Genomic DNA, 20066 nt, shown 5'->3' on the forward strand with positions numbered 1-20066 from the left:
CTGTGGCCTGATAGGTCACCAAGAAGGACTGTGACTTTTGTTTATCAGCCTCTTTGTGCTGGCAGGCTTGCCTGCACCCTGCTTTGGGGCCTCTTGTGTTCTCCAGGGGATGGGTGGTATGCCTCCTTTCCCCTTTGTCTTCCACTTCTAAGCGCAAAGTGAGCGCTGTGGCCAAAGAAGAAGTGCCTAGTGGGCATTTCAGGATTCTGCCCCCTTTCTTCCCAGAGGTTTTCGGTCCCAGGAGGGACTGAGAAGGAGTGGTACAGCAGCCATGTCTCAGGTAGTGTGGTCAAGGTGTGAACTTTCTGGTGCCTCTTGGGCACATGCAGGCACCACCTCCTGCCTGTGGAGCTGCGAGAACAATCACTCTCTGCTTTGATTGTCCCCGCTGATGAACTTTTTCACTGCCCAGTACGGGAACGCCAAAGACACACGGCAGGCCTCACAGAGGGGAGGTCGTGTTGCAAGCAGCCCATCCGTTAAGGTGGGAGCAACCCTGATGACAACCGGGAGGAGAGCCAATCCCTCCCGCCAGCACCTAGAGGTACAGGGAAGTTCCTCTTGTGGATGCCGCTGCGGGGGGGGGGGGGAGAGACAGTATGGTCTTGGAGGCCCTGGAGGGCTCCAGACGCACTACCAACAGCAAGCAGCTAACTAGGCAGCCGCAGAGATCGTCGGCCGTGCCACATGAACGTGGGTGGCTGCCTAGCATCTTTTGGCATACGCTGGAAGACAAAGGTGGTGTGTGTGTGGACTTCCCCTCCCTCCTCACACCTTTCCCCCACAACAGAATCGCCTATGGTCGTGGAGGCCTTGTTTGTTTTGGTGACCACGGGGATGATTCTCCACCCACTGGGGTCCGTGTTCTCCCAAGGCAGCCCCCGTGGGAAGAGCAGGGTCGCCTCCCCTTACAGTACTGCATTACTAATAGCAGGAGCTCCTGAACCGGACACAGGGGATTAGGTTTTGGTACCATACACCATGTATACGAAGAACAGACGGGTTGCAACCCTCATGTAGAAGGTGGTGTTGGTAGTTCTTGGAGAAGCCTTATTTCACCACGATGTTTAAGCCCTCATTACGTACGCTGCATCTTTTTTTTGTCAAACTGTTTTTATTGTTTTTTCGAATCAATACATAGACAGTCATGAAAGGTCCTTTATGTTACCTACATCCACCTACATCATAAGTAAAGATAATGACAGGGACAGTGTTATATTCAGAAGACAGCCTTACCGACGCCCGTATGGCTAATACAATAATAAAGAGCTACGTCCATGACTTTGCAATGCCATACATTCCTGTAGAAACCAAAAACACATTTACACAACACATTACAGCCGAATGTGTTAACAATAACAGCTTGTATGATTATGGCAGAGCTATAAAATACTCTAGGGAGAGTACATCCGGGCGGAGTGAGAGGGGGAACATATCTGGAAAGGGTGAAGGGTCCTCGTATGGGTGGGACAACAGAGAAAGGCCCCTCTAGAGGTACTGCACTAGAGGACCCCATATATAATCAAAATCTTTCCTGGAGTCAGTCATAATATCAATCAGCCGTTCCACGGTAAGGGTGAGCCACAAGGGTGCATACTATTTTGATAGTGATGGGGCTTCAGGTTTTTTGCAGGCTGATGCTAAAGTCATCTTGGCGGCACCGAGGAATAGCCAAAGAATAGAACTGTCCCCGTGTGTCTGGGGCTTAAGGAATGGGTCTCTAAAGCACAATAGGACACTTCCTGGTGTCGAGGGTATGGGGTAGCCCAATCTCTCTTTAATTTGGGCCACAATCTCCTCCCAATAATGGCATATAGTCGGGCAATCCCACCAGATATGGAGGCTGCAGAGGGCTCCAGGTAGGCCACATCCCCTCCAGCATCTGTCTAAGGTATTCAGGAATATTTTCAGAAATTCCGCAGGGTACAGATGCCATTCACAGATAACAGTGTAATGGGCTTCACAAAGACCTAAGGAGTGACTACATCTAGGAATATCTCACCATAAACTGTGCCATTGTTGATCCTCCATGGATGTCCCCAATGTTTGCTCCCACAACATTACATGACACAGGGGAGGGGTTGTTATGGCAAATCTCAGTAGAGCATATACAAAGGAAATTCAACCTTTGGAAGACCCAACCCTCTAAACATACTGCTCTATGGGGAGGAGATGCCTAGTGGCATCCTGGCGCACTTCTGTAGTAAGGACCCAATGTTTCAGCTGGGCATAATGGTAGGCCTCAGAGCTAGGGAGACTGAAATCTCAGCAGCAATTTTCAAATGTTAACATGTCCCAATTGTGAAAGAGACCTGCTATGGTGAGGCAGTTCCCATCTTGCCATTTATCAAAGGGGCCAGGCTTTAGAGCGGAAGGGAAAGCCCGGTTGAAGTGTATTGGTGTACAAGGGAGAGGGGAAAGATGTCAGATTATTGATCTTGGTGACTGAATCCCAAGTTTTCAAAGTGGTTGCTGTTGGAGTGCTTAAGTAGGCGTTGCGTGGCCAGTCTGCCTTAGGTTTCCAAAGAATGTCCCAGATGGTTCTACTCACTATCACTTGATCCATATGCAGCCAGTGTTTGCCAGACACTTTTATGGACCATCCAGGTATAACTCTGAGCTGGGCCGCTCTGTAATAGTTCAAGAAGTCCGGTAGCCCCAGACCCTCCCTCCTCCATCTTTGGGAAGCATTAAGAGGCGGTAAGCCAGGCGAGCTCAGATGTTTTGCCATATAATTTCATTATCCATGAGCAAATGCTAGTGAATAATTTCTTGTCAACATTAATCGGAAGCCGGAAACAAATACAGTACCTGGGGGAGCATGGTCATTATAACTGCATTTATACTAACTAGCAGGGTTAAATATAATGGGCCCCACTGTTTCAGATCAAGCTTAAATTGTTGCAGTAGAGGGGGCTAGTTTGACTCATAGAAATCGGGTATCGCAAGAGTCAGTTTTATTCCCAGGTATGTGATGTCCTTCCTTGCCATTTGGAAGGGGGAGACTGATGTCAATTGTACATTTTCGGCTGGGGAGACTGTGAGATTAAGTATGAATGACTTATTGAGATTAACTCGGAAGTCTGAGACTACTTCGTAATGGTGGAGTTCAATTTGGAGGGCTGGAGGACATGTCAGCGGGGAAGTAGGATATCATCTGCAAATAGTGAGAGTTTGTGTTCCTCCGACCCTAAAAGGACCCCTTGAATCGAAAGGGTGGCCCTTATCTTTGCCGCCAGGGATGTAGTGCTAAGGGCAAAAGGTAAATGGGAGAGGGGGCATCCCTGGTGTGTGCCCCCAGTAAGGGAAAAAAAGTCAGAGGCAGCCCCATTCACTAAATCTTTAGAGCGACAGTGGCTATAGTTAGCTTGTATCATTGCTATAAAGTGCTCATGGAACCCAAACTGTGATAAGGTATGGGATAGGAAGGCAAAGTCTACCCTAGCAAAGGCCTTCTCAGGGTCCAGCGTTAGCAGAGTCGCCGGAAGTGATTTCTTCACAGCCTTTGCTATTGAGTGGATAACTCGCCAGAAGTTGTCATGGGTTTGGCGTCCCATGATAAAGCCTGACTGATGCAGATGGATCAGCTCCGGCATCACCTCCTCCAGCCTATGAGCCAAAATCTCAGTAAACATTTTAGCATGTAAATAAAGGAGGGCTATCAGGTGATATGACGCACATAGGTCTAATGGTTTACCTGGCTTTGGTATAGTTGAAATCAAGGCCTTTCTCACAAAGGGGGTGACTGCACGGGTATCAGCCCTATAGTTAAAGAGTTCTCTCAGGTGTGGAACCAATTCAGAGCTGAATGTCTTATAAAAGGATGTAGTGAAACCATTAGGGCCAGGGGCTCTATGGGGTTTAAGAGACTTAGGGCCTGATTTTGACCCTGGCGGACGGCGGAGGCCGTCCGCCAAGGTACCGCCGCTGAATGACAGCACCGCGGTCAAAAGACCGCGGCGGCCATTTAGACATTTCCTCTGGGCCGGCGGGCGCTCTCCAAAAGAGCGCCCGCCGGCCCAGAGGAAATGCCCCTGCAACGCGGACGCCGGCTCAGAATTGAGCCGGCGTAGTTGCAGGGGTGCGACGGGTGCAGTTTGCACCCGTCGCGTATTTCAGTGTCTGCTTAGCAGACACTAAAATACTTTGCGGGGCCCTCTTACGGGGGCCCCGCGGCACCCCCTACCGCCATCCTGTTCCTGGCGGGCGAACCGCCAGGAACAGGATGGCGGTAGGGGGTGTCAGAATCCCCCATGGCGGCGCAGCAAGCTGCGCCGCCATGGGGGATTCTAAGGGCAGCGGTAAACCGGCGGGAGACCGCCGGTTTGCCTCTTCTGACCGCGGCTGAACCGCCGCGGTCAGAATGCCCTGCAGGGCACCGCCGGCCTGTCGGCGGTGCTCCCGCCGACCCTGGCCCCAATGACCCCCTTAATGGCAAATTGTACTTTCTCTGATGAAATAGGGGCACTTAAGATTTCATTATGGGTCGGGTGACGTCTGCCTGATAGCAATTATCTCGCGGAGTGGGGTTCAGTATTCTCCATGCATCTACCAAGTCCAACTGACGTATTGCCTCTTTAATGAATTTGGAGAATAGTCCCGCTTGGGATCGATGCAGATGTGTGGTGTCTAGATTGGAGTCCCATATTAAATTGCAATCCCCCATCAATAGGATATCTCCCTCAGCAAACCCACCCAGCATGGAGAGGAAGGAGCGGAAGAACTCCGCCTGACCTGTAATGAGAGCATAAACTGCGGCAAAGGTGCAGAGTCAACCATTTGTGAGAACCTTAATCATCATAAATCTCCCCTCTTTATCTGATTTACTACCCAGAAAGCTGAAGTTGACGGAGTGGACAAGGGGCGCAACTCCATTGTTTTTTCGTGTTGGCTGAGGATGTGTAGATACAAGGGTATGCTCTATAATGCAATCTGTGTGCATCTGCCTGTTTCAGGTGGGTTTCCTGGAGCGCAAAAACATTGAAACGCCTATCTAGCAAGTATTTCATATTTGGGAGCGCTTGTTGGGGGTAGTTGAGCCATTCCATGTTAAAGTGTTTATCTAAATAACCGTAGGAGGGGTATCTGGCGAGTATGGTCCCTCAAGGGATGTTCTATAGAGAGACTCCTCCATTTCCCGCAAATCCTATACACATGACCTCTGGGGATAAGCCTGACTGCTCTGTGCCAAGCTACCGGGGGTGAGCACAGGTTATCTTGGCTGTCTAACGTACTCACCCTGACTACAATGGTGGGTTCTTTCTGCCTGGCTGCGGTGCATACCCTAGCCAACCAGAAACCCAATTTCTAACAATGCACCACAAATGTACAATCTCTATATAGCAGGCACTCACTGCATTTAATAAAACAATATGGACCGCAATAAAAAACACATTTTACTTACCATTATCTGGTCCATGAAGTTTCATAGAATACAGTTTTACAGGCTGATTAAAAGCTACAGTCATGAGAAGCTGTGGATAGAGTAAATGACAGTTTCGTTAAAATGGCAGAACCAAGATTAGATCCCTTTCTTTATTTCAAAACAATTAATTGAAACTTAGCATAAAAAGTGCTACAGCAGTTTTGATCAGCTCCATGATTACAAATAATGAGAGCATTACCAGTCATTGACAGAACTAAAATAAAACCCCAACATTGCAGGACTTGCAAGCACCTGAGATCAAATAAAACATTTTTTATGTGATTAAAATATTTTATATAAACTAGAAATTCTTAACTGCAATAAATCTTGCCATTGATAACAGACTTTATGGTAGTGCTTTGAGGAAATCCTTTTTCTGTGGGTCAAGCTTTCTGCTCTAAATTTGTCATCTTCGTGAGGAGTGCAAAACAAATGCTATGAAATACATTCAATACACTTTAATACAATTTAATTATATGATTTGCAGGGCCAATAAGTAGTCTCATGTTGTATTTCTATGGGCTTGTCCTCTCCAACAATTACTTGCGGCTGATTGGCTCCTGTTTGAGAATATATTTTTTTTCAGGGTCTTCTAGAAGGATGGTTTAAAAAAAAAACTGTATATGGGAAAGGCGTGTTTGATTTGGACCTTTGGTCAAGGTCTAAACTCATTAGATGGTATACCTTTTCTACTTCACAAGATATGGTTGACAATTTAGCCAATTTGTTTTTCTGAGAAAGTGGTAAAGATTAGAGATGAGTTTTCTGCACATCTGGAAGATTCATTAAGGGAAGACTAGGGTGAGTCAACCCCCCTCTAATAGTCTCTCTAGTTGCCCTTCGATCGATCCTATGCCATAGGAGTGCCCCTTGATGAGCCACGGTAAATTTTCTGGCTTGCCTCTGGACATATGTTTGTCTCATATATCACTAATTAGTAGTCCCTATAGACTTCAAGAAAGCAAAAGTTCACATGTTACTCAAGAAACCAATGTTTAAGGCCGAGGAACCTACTATTTTCAGGCCCATATTCCTTTTACAATACTTACATTCATGAGAGAGGTCACTGCCCATCTGCACCAACAGGTTGCAACAACATTATAGACGAAGCTCAGGCCAGCTCCCAACCACCTTTTTTTTTTTAACCAGTGGTGGCCTTGTAACAGATCTATGGATGCTGATCGGAAGGGATCCTGAAGTGGAAGACTTACTCGACTTGTCAAACACTTTTGATATCATGGACCATCAAATTTGTATTTGCAGTCTATCAACAATGTAAGTGAGCAGCCTGGCACCAAGCTGGCTCTTGCCTCTCCAAACAGACAGTTCACAGGTAATACAACTAGGTACTTTTAGCTTTGAACCTTAGAAGGTGACCTGGAGAGTGCTACATGGTTCTTTTCTATTGCTAACTTAGTCAGAATTAAACATGGATGTATGCAGAAGATATACAGTTAGTGGTTAATCTCGCATTCAACCAGGCATGCATTAAGTCTCGGCTGGCTGAGGCCCTGGAATCAGTTGAAGGTTGAAAAAAGAAAACCAAATTACATTCTACCCATGTCATAGAACGTTTCTCACTGGAGCTGCTTTCTAGCCTGCTGCTATGGGTACCTGCCCTACACCAGTGGAGGAAGTTAAAAAACAAATGAGAATTTTGATGCCGACAAATTCATATTTCAACTTGCATACTGCGTAATTAGTGCCTATTTTTTTAAATCATTTTAAGAATTATGGAATAATTTTTTTTTTCTTTCCTTTTCCATCCTGCAATGCTCTTCCCAGGCAGTATGTTATGGAGGAGAGGAAGAGTATTCATAAACTGCAAACAATCAAAAATGCCACAGTAAGACTAACCTTGAACTTAAGTACGACAGTGTAACTTACTACCTTACCAGCTTCATTGGCTTCTGGTTCGTTAACCAATTATGTTCATGTCAGCAAGATATACAGGATCTGCAACAATTCTGGACCACACATCCCACCCGCTCCCCCCACCCCCAAATCAAGAAACGTACAAAGTGCATACTCTTCGTGCAGAAGAGTATGCACTTTGTAAGTTTCTTGATAAGGCTCTTTGTGCCAGAGCAAAATAAAGAATAAAATACTGGATGCCAGGCATTTCAGCATTCAGGCCATCAAGCTGTGGATCAGCACACTTGGACATTCACTCCAGCTCACCATTCTCAGGTTTTGAAAAACTGAACATAACTATTCTCCTAAGGGTCATGAACTTACCAGCTGATCCAGCAGTTTACCCTAGCCTTCAGCGTTCTTCAGAAAATACCCCTAGATCGAACCATGAAACTCCATGTGAGTAGAAGTGTGCAGGATAAATAAACAAACATGGGATCAGCAAGCCATGCTCCAAAGAGTTAAAGGCTAGCTTTATCTGCATTACCAGTACCTTTGTTTTTCCAGACTAGAAAATTATCAATTTCAGACCAAAGATAAAAAGTAGTTGACAGAACACTAGGAGGGAGAGCTACAGAAGTGCAGCGGATAAATAAATGCATATGTTGGACTTTTTGCCTTACGCAGGGTCATCCCCAGTCTTTTTGCCTCCTTCCTCCTGGTTTTTCTGACCTCTCACTGTTGGCTCTAGGACTCTGAGCACTTTATCACTGCTGATCAGTGCTAAAGTGCAGGTGCTCTCCCATCTAAAGTTGGTATGATTGGGTTATACCTAATTGGTATATTTAATTTACCTATAAGTCCCTTGTACAAGTGGTATCTCTATACCCAGGGCCTGTAAATTAAATACCACTAGTGGGCCTGCAGCGCTGCTTGCACCTCCCACTGAAGTAGACTTTCAAACCGGTCTCAGGCCTGCTAGCGCAGGGCCTGTGTGCACAGTTTTCTGCCACAGGGACCTGGCATCTAAACTTACTTGCCAGGCCCAGAACTCCCCTTTTACTACATGTAAGTCACCCCTAAGGTACGCCCTAGCTAGCACTATGGGCAGGGTGCCATGTATGTAGAAAGGCAGGACATGTGCCAAGTTGCGTGGCCTGTCCTGGTAGTGACAAACAGCCTAACTGGTGTCTCACTGCTGTGAGTGCTGCCTTCTCATAGGATTGCATTAGAAATGCCCTGCCTTATGTGTAAGGGGTACTGTCTGATTTATGAGGGGTAGCGTAGGCGTGTTTGGTATGGTTGTGATGGTGATAATAAATGCTGCTTACTGGTGTGGGTGTATTTTTTATTACTATCACAGAAATGCCACTTCTAGAAAGTGCGCATTTATCTGTGCTTATGACTCTGGTGTTTTGCAGCTTGACTCCAATCCACGTCTGGGCAGAGTGGCAGTTGGGGCTTTGTGCATACTTTTCAGACAGCCTGTACACCGGGAGGGTGGAGGTGTCACAGAGGTGCATCTGCATACTGAATAGTCTTCCTGGGCTGAGAGAAGGGAGAGGCGGGGCACACCTGCATTTGTAAAGACTGTGCCCTGGCCTCACACAATAGGGTCGTTAACCCCCCACTGATGTTTGGAGCCTGTGCTGAAAGGAGAGAGAGGGGGCACTCCCAGAACCAGTTGTAACTGGCTGGAACCTCCTCTCCCTACCATTGTAAAACACTAAGATCTGACTTTAAGTACAGGGGAAGTTTCCCCTCAATTTGGAGACTCTTGGAACTGGACACCAAAGACTAAAAGGACTCACCAGGAACCGCCATGGACTGCTGCTGCTGTGCTGACCTGTGACCTGCCTGGTCACTGTGAAGGACTTGCCACTTGCTGCCTTTCCCTTGTGCTGGCCTGTAGCTGGGCCCTCCACCTGAGGACCTTGTCTTAAGATTCTGCTCCCCAGGGGCAGGGTGTTGTGGCCCCTGACCCCTGCATCAATTTCTTCACGAGGGGTGCTTCTCCGTGGTTGCGGCTGCCATAGCGCTGATTGCAACGCGCTTATGGAGCCTTGGGAGCTCGTAGGCTCCTTGCTGCATTGTGCCCCTTTAAATAAGATCACCGCAGCGGCCCGGGAAGCTGGAAGAACACTCGCGCACCGCATCGGGTGCAGGCGAGTGTCTGCTCGGGCCCCAGGAGGGGTCCGATCTTCTTGTGGCTTCACGGCAGGACCAGGGGAAGGCGCAGGGAGTGCCCCCTTCCCCCTGGCCTCTGCCTTAGGAGCAGGACGCTCCTTTTCTGCTGTTAGGTAAAACGTGCATTATTGTGGGCCACCCCCTTGGTGGAAGGGCCAGTAGTGGCCCGGGGGGCCCCCAGTCATTAAACCGGAGGGGGTGCGTGGTGCCCCCCTCCTGCCCTAAGTTGTTTTTGCTGGCTTTGGCCCCCCTCGTGAGGGCCGGTTAAGACCCTGGGGGGGCCCCAGTAATCACGGTCCCCGGAAGGGCCTGTCTATAAAAGAGAGGAGGTGCATGTCGCCTTCCTCTGACCTTCTAGGCACTTGAGGTGCCTTCATCCAACCAGGTACTGTTTAAAGGACCAATATAGTTGCAATCCAAAGTTCTTTCTACAGACTTTTGTTTGATTCAGATATTACCTACCTGCGTTTGATGTTTTTACATATGTGTATGCAAATGTTCCTTTTATGGACATTCTTGCTAATAGATTTTTCTAACTTGCCATAGGTTTCCTAATGTTCCTACTATGGGCATTTTATGATATTCTTATGACAAGTGCTGTGATGTAATAACGTGTTTTCCTGACTACTGCTTATGTTGCAGAATACTGAGTAACCTGTGTGTAATGTGGGACTACTGCTAGGTTGCAGAGTAACTAATGTGTAAAGTTCTGACAACTGCTAAGGTAGCAGGATAGTACTGATATGTGATGTTTGGTCTGATAATTGCCTTGTGTACAATACAGTATATTTTCATATAATCTGGTGTTGTGTTTCCTTTGTGGTGGGGATATTGCGTCACGTGTGTTGTGCGTGTTGTGCAAACGCTCTACACATTGCCTCTGGGTTAAGCCTGACTGCTCGTGCCAAGCTACCAAGGGGGTGAGCAGGGGTTATCTTGGACATGTAACTCCCTTGCCCTGACTAGAGTAGGTAAGTTCTGCTTGGCTGAGGTGCATACCCTAGCCAATCAGAAACCCCATTTCTAACAGCATAGAATTGTTATCTGGCATGCAAGTTCTCCCAATAATCCCTATATCATAAGACTGGGAGAGTATGAAGGGCTGAACTAGAAGAAGGACCAAAACCAAATATGGCTTAAGGAGATCATCGTCTAAGGAATGGAAAGCTTGTTTAAAAAACATCATCATGAAAGGATTCCAGCTAGCCAGTATCTTTCAGCGAGCCGTGGAAGATCAACCAGTTTTACAGTTTTAGAAATGTATTTCTTAAAAGGCTTTAACGATGCAACCCAAGAGGATCTTCTTACAGCAATAGGAGGGCAAGTTAAAAGTAGCTTCTTAAAATGACTCCTTTATATAGGGGTACTCTGTGCATATTATTTATGACTTTTTTCACAGGTTTTTAAGACAGGTTTTAAAAATGGATCTAAAAATGTTCCAGATTGGCAGCATTTCATGTTACATTGCTATAAGCATCTCAAACAAAGCAATCAAAAACATCTTAAAAACTTCTCACCTGCTCATCACAGTCGGATTCCAGGTATGTTTGGTCTTTACATAAACAATTGTCAAATCCATGGTCATCACTTTCGTTAAGACATTCACAACCAGCTTTGTTTATAAATGGCATTAAATCCATCTAAAACCAAATAACAAAAATACAAAGGTTAAAGATAAACAACAATAGTGGTTATCGCTGTACAGAAGTATTATATTCTATTAATATGCATGAACAAGTTGATGTTAAATAGTTTACTCATCAAATGCAGACAGTTACTTTGTTCCTGGTCAATTAGGTCAACGCTCATGTTTCTCCATCCGTTCTTAATTACTAAGGTACTATAAATAGCCAACATCACAGGAAAGTTGGCTATATAGTGCTAAACAAGGATTCACCAATGTAACAAACAGTTAGATAAATATACCAGTGTCAGGGGAATAGCCACTAAAAGATGATTTTGAGGTTTCCTGCTTAATGTCTCTGGTGCTCCCGAATTCCAATAGGAGTAGAGTGGATAAGAAGCCCTCACAAGTGGCACAGGAATTGCATAGGGAAATCACCAAGGGAAAGTTTGCTTCACTGTGTAAAGATTCTATATTGTCTACGAATTTCATGTTGCCCTTATGGAGTCGAAAACATTATGCATGTTTCAATTTGAAGATACAGGTCGACCAGGAAAAAGTTGATATATTGAGTGACACTAACAGGGCATCTAAATACCTAAAACACAATAGCAAGCAAGCATAACGGAGCAGAAGTGTAAACCTCGCCGCAGGTATGCGGATCATAATGTTTAGATGGCTTTACTCTTTAGTATAAAAAGCTCTACAACCAGCAACAGAGTGGAATGAGTGAATGGAGTAGCTTATTTGTCCTTCAGGAGAAACTTAATAATGAGGAAGATGCGACATCTTTCATTAACCAGGAATAAGCCAACAAGAGAACTAACACTATAGGAATTTAATGCAAAATGTTAATGGATCGCAGGCCTCTCTGCAACACACAGTATGTGATTTCAAGATGCAGATATTGAGAAAACTGGACTTCAACAGTTCACAGAATTAAAGAGTCTATCTGTAGGGGCAGTCAGGGCTAATTACATATGATTCGAAGAAAACTATACGATAGCTGAGTAAACAGGCTACTGACTTCCAATGGGTGTGATCAAGTCTGAGGCACTGCAAGAGTGGGTCTTGGGACAGGGTGGCAGTGCAAAGATAAGGCTTTCCTGGAGGTAGCCATAACCATGGATGATACAGCAATTAATCAAACTGAGCTCACAAATGTACCAGGAATGTACAATCCACAAGCAGCACCATTTAAAACTTTATTAAAAACATGCTGATATTTGCAAAGTTACCAAGTGGGACGGACCTTCCTACGGATCTCAGACAGGCAATCAGTACACTCACATAAGGAAGGAAGCCTGGGAGGAAGAGTCCAATCCTAGCACACATATCATCCCTTAACACTAAGAAAAATCCAGTGGACAACAGTTGTTACAACCAAGAAGAACTGGGAAGGCTGAAATTGTGACACACTGCCTTGCGACCTGTGGTACATATAAATGGAATGTTGTAAATCATAATTCAATAAGGGGAAAACAAGAATGGGGGTAAACCTCTCCCGCTCTTATTGTTTGCCCTACACTGGAACCACTGGCATGCTGGATCAGGGTGGACCTGCTGATACAAGGCTTTTAATGGGGAGATGGTATCAGGATCACCTTTATCTGTATGGAGATGACATCTTACTATATGATGCAGCTATGGTGTATTTTTGATTATTATGGGAAAAATTCAGGATCTGCATCAAATAGAATAAACGGATTTTACTCCAGGTACCAAAATGGGAAGATAACATATATGCTGCCCAGGTTGACTACCATGGTTACAAGCATTTAGTACTGGAAATTTTAAAAGGTATGGTCACTATTTTCAGAGCATAATCTAGGGAAACCACTAAACAGATTTATGCATGGAAGATGTTAAACACTGGAGGGCAGCCAAATTCTCTGCCTGAATTTCTTTATGTACTGCAATGCACACCATTCATGGCCCTAAAGGAATATCTTAAGAACACAGAAGAGGCACTGACAATGACATATAATGGGGAGACTGGCACAGATTTCACTACCAACACCATAAAGAAACAGGTCAATCCCTAGTATAACGAATTAATACTGGACTTCACAACAGGTGCGGGTAAATTATAGAGCACCTGCTTCTGTGACGAAATCATCCGCTAAATTGGATGGGGCAACCCTTGAGGACAAAATGTAACAGCGCCTGGTTTATGTGTGGAGTGGTTTAATACAAAAACATGTCTGCTTGAAATAAATGTATAAGATAAAGAAATTTTGTAAAATGTCTTCTGGGAATAAATCTGAATAAGTAACGGAACAAAAAATAACTGATCACGCAAATATCTTTGGGGGGGGGATGGGGAAGGGGGGGTCAGATGCAACTTTGGTCTAAATTCCTATGATCATCCATTCCCCGCAAGCGGAGCACTGCAAATCTTCAGGCCCCTGAGCTTTCAACATACTTAAGAGACTTGGATAGTCTAAACAGACTATACTGTTTGTGACCTTTGGACGAAGACAGACCCCGGGACATAGCAGGAGCCGGCCGTCCCCATGGCCATCATGGGCTCCACAAGGGGAGGTGTAGGTCCCCAGGGCTGGGGTGGGGAGGAATCAACTTACTTTTCTGCCCCAGGGAAGTGTCGGTAAAGTAAATTCTGGCCAAGGTTGTAAAAAAAAAAAAATCAGGATAAAGGGTCAAAATTCCGGACAAAACTTCAAGAGCAAATGTCAGTTTTAAGGACACTTCCAAGAAAGGCCATACCTCACTATGTTATCAGTGCATTTATTTACTATATTCTACATAATACTATTTATTCACTATGTTCTTTTGTGATTGCCTCTAGGAATGCTACATTAAGGTGGCACATTACATCGTCGTTATGTAGTAAATTGATGCCCCCGAGCGTGGCGTCAAGGCCATAACTCAAATCTACCCAATCTTTCTTGGAGAGAAACCAACATACTAATTATGTTTCTAAACATTTTAAATCTAATGGTAATTTGGGGAATATCAAGGTAAGCAACCTTCTGCTACTTTAAAGAAGTTGAACAAAAACGTCTGGCTCACCTCAACCTGCAGTGGACTTTAAACTTGAGAAGAAAAAAAAAATAATAGTGAGGCAGAGCAGATGGTGTGGGTGACAGCCTCACATCTATTGTCATGATGTGTGGTAACCACAACTTCACTGTTGTCTCACAGCACTAGAGTGTACGCCCGGGACTCTACATTTATCTCCGAGCTGGGAGCCCGGAATACCATTCACAGAGAATAAAAGAGGAGGATGAAATCTAGCTCAGATGGGAGATCCACGGCAACTTATTTAAAGAATTGTTGCTAAGAACTGGATAAAAAAGGAAGAGAAAAACAAGGCGGGACAATTTCTAAAATGAGACAAGATGTGTCCACCAAGAGTATCGGAAAGTATTGCATCCTTGGGGAGTTGTCTCGGAAGAAAGGAGAGAAACAAGAAGGCACTGTCAAAAGTGGTTGAAAAAGCAACACCTACCCACCCTGGCTAACTCTTCTGGTGCAATGATCTGCTGTTCGTGCTTCGGAAGCGTGAGCAGGTGCCAGACCCCTTGCAAGGTTGTGTTGGGTAGCGGCCCATTCTGTCCATGTCTTAAAATGGTTTTGTAATTGAGCCGAGGCCAAATCAATGATCTGGCTTATCCTTAAGTGTCAAAGTACACAGAAAATATTCAAAATATTTGAGATGTATATTGCACAACCAAAATATAAGAACATGAGAAAGATTTTAAAATATAATTACTTTTTCTTTCCCCTCCTTTTTCCCTTGATCTACAATTAGACTAGATTGAACTGGGAAAAAGTGAACTTTTGATTAACAGGAATTCAAACAATATGGCAAGACCTCAGTGCACTTAATATCATTGCCGGACCAAATATGCAGGCTGAAACCTTCGGGGGACATAGACCCGTAAATTTCTGGGCTCCATCAAACATTACACCCTGGGGGGGGGGGGGGGGGGGGGGGGCAGGGGGGGGGTTGGGGGGAGGGGGGGAGAGGTTGCTAGACTCTAAATCCTGCCTGCGTACATGGGGGTCACAAACATAATTGATGCTCGCAAAATACACTGATTCTGGTTTGATTCATTTATGTAGCATCTTGTTGTTGTTGATGCTTCCTACACTATTTCTTGGTCCTGATCATGACCCGCTGGTAATTATTCTATTGTTGAGGTTGAAACGTCGACAAACATTAATGTGGGCTGTTTGCAAATACAGAGTTCAGGATTTATGACAATCAAAGAATGGGTGTTGTATTATGTGAACAAGGAATTTTTGACAGCCACATTTTTCCATGTATATATTTGTAAATAACACTGGTGCACTTCATGTTCACTTATCCACTTTTCACTGCGGGGTCACTTTGTAGGATCACCTCACTTTCATTCCCACTTTTTAAGAATTGTATCGTTATTTTGGATGTTTTGATTTGAGTTTGTTCTGGATGTTTAATATTTTACTTTGCAAATTATTTATTTACAAAGGAATTAGATTTTCATAATAAAAAGAAGTTTTTTCCCCAAATAAAATCAATCTATAAAAACCTTATCTTTTGGGAGGGTGTACTTTTGCAATGGAAATCTGGGAAGAGCAATACGGTCGCTCTGAGCGAAATTAGCTTTTTGGTCTTTCCTTCCGCTTTCTGTAATGGGCCACGTGGCATTAGTGTAGCTGGTGTGCTACCCCGATTATAGTGTTATTTTGCAAACCTTCTCCTGCTCATCCTTCTTTCCTTTGTCAGACACGCCCTAAATCGGATTTGGTTGCCGGGGAGCCATTGGGTAGCTCTTTCCACTATAAAGCTACCCATGACTGTGGGAAGATTAGCCCTTCCAGACTTAGAATGCTATTATCTACTTACACAGCTCCAATGGGTGTCATGCTAACTGGCTGGCTGTGAACAAAAATGAGATGGAGTTTATCCGTAAAGACTTTAAGGAGGACTTACTGCACTACTCACTGTTTCCTACTGACCCTTCTACAGAACGCTGTCTGGGTTTATCCTGCACAGCTTTCTCTCGACGTTCTAAAACCTGTAAACTCACCAGCACGAAGAAACTGTACATTCCTGCACTACCTGGGCTAGGCCTTCTCACTTACACAGGACAGTTGCACTCAGGGTAACTCCATCAGTGGCATACTGCAGGTGTCTTAGAACTGGGGGATTTGTTTGTGGAGGGTGAGCTACTAGATTTCCAAACCCCTGTGGCAGACTAAAATCTTCATCTGTGTCAACTCCTTACTTACAGACAGCTTAAACAACCATTAAATGCCTTATTTCATGTCCGCCACCAAGCACTAACCGCACATGAGGTGTGCCCGAACCTCTACACCACAGGGACTGGTGCCAAACTGATAAGATGGGTGTACAGACCTTACCTGCAACATAGAGACCACTCTAGGGCTTCTCTCCATACTACCTGGGAGACAGCCATGGCCAAACCTCTGTAAGAGCAGACTGGGCTAAAACACTGGACTATCCCCACAAAGCATCCTGCGGCTGCCAGTTTAAGTAAATTCAGAGATCTTCCCCAGGAATGTATTCAGCCAATTGCTTGTCATTAACTTTGTGTATGTAACTCACATTTCCTTGCTTTCAAATTGCTGGTTTTATTTTTTTTATGCTGTCCAACAAGAGTTTGTCCCTACTCTTGCCCAAACCTTATTTACAGTATCTTTCCGAGCGCTCCCTTTCTGTAAACATGCCTGTAAATCTTGTTCTTATCTTGTCACATTTGCTGCGCATTCAAAGAACAAGGTCAGATGTGAGGCTCTGTCTTCTGTGGGAACTAACACTATAGGAATTTAATGCAAAATGTTAATGGATCGCAGGCCTCTCTGCAACACACAGTATGTGATTTCATGATGCAGACATTGAGAAAACTGGACTTCAAGAGTTCACAGAATTAAAGAGTCTATCTGTAGGGGCAGTCAGGGCTAATTACATATGATTCGAAGAAAACTATACGATAGCTGAGTAAACAGGCTACTGACTTCCAATGGGTGTGATCAAGTCTGACTTCAAAGCAAGATGATTTATGTGACAATCTTGGCTATTGGGAAATTGATTTTTTTTCTAAAAAAAAGATAACAGTTAAATTAACTGTGCAAGTATTTCAGAATATATCAGAATTAGGAACACAAATGAAGCACATTTTTGTGTTGAACTGTGTTGGAAACAAATACTAGGTGATGCAATTTCCACACATCGTCTGTGCACTGTATAGTTTTATTAGTAAAACTGTATGTCTGTGCAAATATAATGGTCATTTCAATAAAGAAATGTGTCATCTGTAATGGCTTTGTGCTACCACACACCATGCATACTCCATTCTACACCAATCCACTTTACTCTACACCACTGCACTCTAATCTGCGCCACTGCACTCTAATCTGAACCGCTCCACAGTACGCTATCCCACTTCACGCTACACCTCTCTACTCTACACCCCCCTACACCACTACACTCTGTATCACTGCACTCTGCACCTCTCCATGCTACACCACTCCAGTCCACGCCAATCTACTCTGCACTCTATGCCAATACACTCTTCGCCAGTGCACTTTGCTCTAACACTCAACCATGCCCCTGCACTCTATGTCAGTCCACTGTACATCACTGTAATCTACTCTGCGCCACTGCACTCTACACCACTTTACTCTATGCCATTACACTCTAGCACACTCTACGCAACTGCCTTCACCCTGCATCACTCCACTGTACGCCACTTCACTCTACTCTGAAACAACCTACTCTACATCACTGCACCCTACTTCAGCCTGCCCTACTCCACTTTATTCCACTGCACTCTAAACCACGGCACTCTACGCCAATGCACTCTACACAACAGCACTGTACGCCACTGCATGCTACTGTGCACCACTGTACTCTATCCCACTGTACACCACTGCACTCTATGCAACTCTACTCTCTGCCACTGAATTTTATGCTACTCAACTCTGTACTACTGTATTCTATGCCAATACACTACGCCATTGCACTCTATGCCACTCTACTCTGTATCATTCCACAGCACTATACTGTACTCTGCACTGCACCACTATTCGCTACTCTATGTCACTGCATTCTATGCCACTCGACTCTACTCTGCACTCTATGCCACTGCACTATGCCGCTCTACTCTACACCATTCAACTTTGCACCACTGCAGTTTACTATGCATCACTCTAATCTATACCTCTGCATTCTACAACTCTGCAGTGTTCACTGCTGAATTCTATGATGCTGCACTGTACACCAATCCACTCTACGCTATCCCACTCTAGTGTGTGCCACTCTACATGACTCCACACTATGCAACTCCTGAACAAGACACTCTCAGCCACTCCACAACGCTCTACTCTTCGCCATTCCACTCTACGACACTCCACGCCACTCTACTCTACGCCACTGTCTTTTAGCCATGCTGAACAGCAGGCACTCTGGTGTACAACATGCCTAAAACACATTGTCAAAGCTAATAGCTCTTGCATGGACGAGACCTATTGGCTTTGCCAATGCTCGTTAGTACTATGAGGTCCGAACGACCCTGAGAGAACTGTGAATTTGGAAGTCATTATTTTAAACATGCGTTAGACACAGCATAATATAGGTTGCCATGAAATGCGCATATACATTTCGGTTAAAAATAAAAAGTGCTTCTAAAGTATAGATTTCAATAACGTACAGATTATACATAGTGAAAACATTTTTATAACTTTCCATTAAAAGCACACACTCTACAGTTTAACTTGGAAAACCCTTACAATACCTCTCTAAATGAAAATGTCTGTGTCATTAGAAAGCTTCATGTGACTCCATCAATTAGGCAATTCAGGTTTCCAAGCCCCTTTAAATTTACAGATTGACCAGTTGCGCACATTTGAATTTCTTTCGGCAAGCAGGCACCCTGGCAAGAAGGCCTGTTATCTGTCTGCCCATCCCTCTGGATCAGGAACAGGAGACTCCCTGCCTTTTAATCCAGCTGGGGAAACATGAAATGTCACACTAACTTTTTGTCTTTAGCTCACAGGCTAAAATTAGGACAAATGCAGTCCATTAACGCAGGTATCACGGACAACGGGCGGTGGGGATAAATTTAAGGACGGTCCGTGAAAATTACAGACAGGTTGTAGGAAGTTGGCTCTGTATGCACTATTTCAAAGTAAGGAATAGTATGCACAGAGTCCAAGGGTTCCCCTTAGAGGTAAGATAGTGGCAAAAATAGATAATACTAATGCTCTATTTTGTGGTAGTGTGGTCGAGCAGTAGGCTTATCAAAGGAGTAGTGTTAAGAATTTGTTGTACATACACACAGGCAATAAATGAGGAACACACACTCAGACAATTCCAGGCCAACAGGTTTTTGTATAGAAAAATATATTTTCTTAGTTTATTTCAAGAACCACAGGTTCAAATTCTACATGTAATATCTCATTTGAAAGGTATTGCAGGTAAGTACTTTAGGAACTATGAATAATCACAATAGCATATATACTTTAGAAATAAAACACATATAGCTATTTTAAAACTAGACAGTGCAATTTTCAACAGTTCCTACGGGAGGTAAGTTATTGTTAGTTCTTGCAGGTAAGTAAACCACCTACGGGGTTCAGATTGGGGTCCAAGGTAGCCCACCGTTGGGGGTTCAGAGCAACCCCAAAGTTACCACACCAGCAGCTAAGAGCGGTCAGGTGCAGAGTTCAAAGTGGTGCCCAAAACGCATAGGCTTCAATGGAGAAGGGGGTGCCCCGGTTCCAGTCTGCCAGCAGGTAAGTACCCGCGTCTTCGGAGGGCAGACCAGGGGGGTTTTGTAGGGCACCGGGGGGGGGGGGGGGGACACAAGTCAGCACAGAAAGTACACCCTCAGCAGCACGTGTGCGGCCGGGTGCAGTGTGCAAACACGCGTCAGGTTTTCAATAGGTTTCAATGGGAGAGCAAGGGGTCTCTTCAGCGATGCAGGCAGGCAAGGGGGGGGGGCT

The 20066-nt window shown here is 44.8% G+C and overlaps 1 protein-coding gene across 1 annotated transcript in view; it reads right to left on the reverse strand.

Moving 5' to 3' along the window:
• Nucleotides 1-20066, reverse strand: part of TXNL1 (thioredoxin like 1) — a 99869-nt gene that overhangs the window by 52493 nt on the left and 27310 nt on the right. The window contains exons 4-5 of the mRNA XM_069219974.1: nt 10984-11106; nt 5405-5474 (exon numbers count right to left, since the gene is read on the reverse strand). Of these exons, the coding sequence (XP_069076075.1) occupies nt 5405-5474; nt 10984-11106 (193 nt within the window). The remainder of the gene's footprint in view (nt 1-5404; nt 5475-10983; nt 11107-20066) is intronic.

The sequence above is a fragment of the Pleurodeles waltl genome, chromosome 1_1 (assembly GCF_031143425.1).
Source record: "Pleurodeles waltl isolate 20211129_DDA chromosome 1_1, aPleWal1.hap1.20221129, whole genome shotgun sequence".
Lineage (NCBI taxonomy): Eukaryota > Metazoa > Chordata > Amphibia > Caudata > Salamandridae > Pleurodeles > Pleurodeles waltl.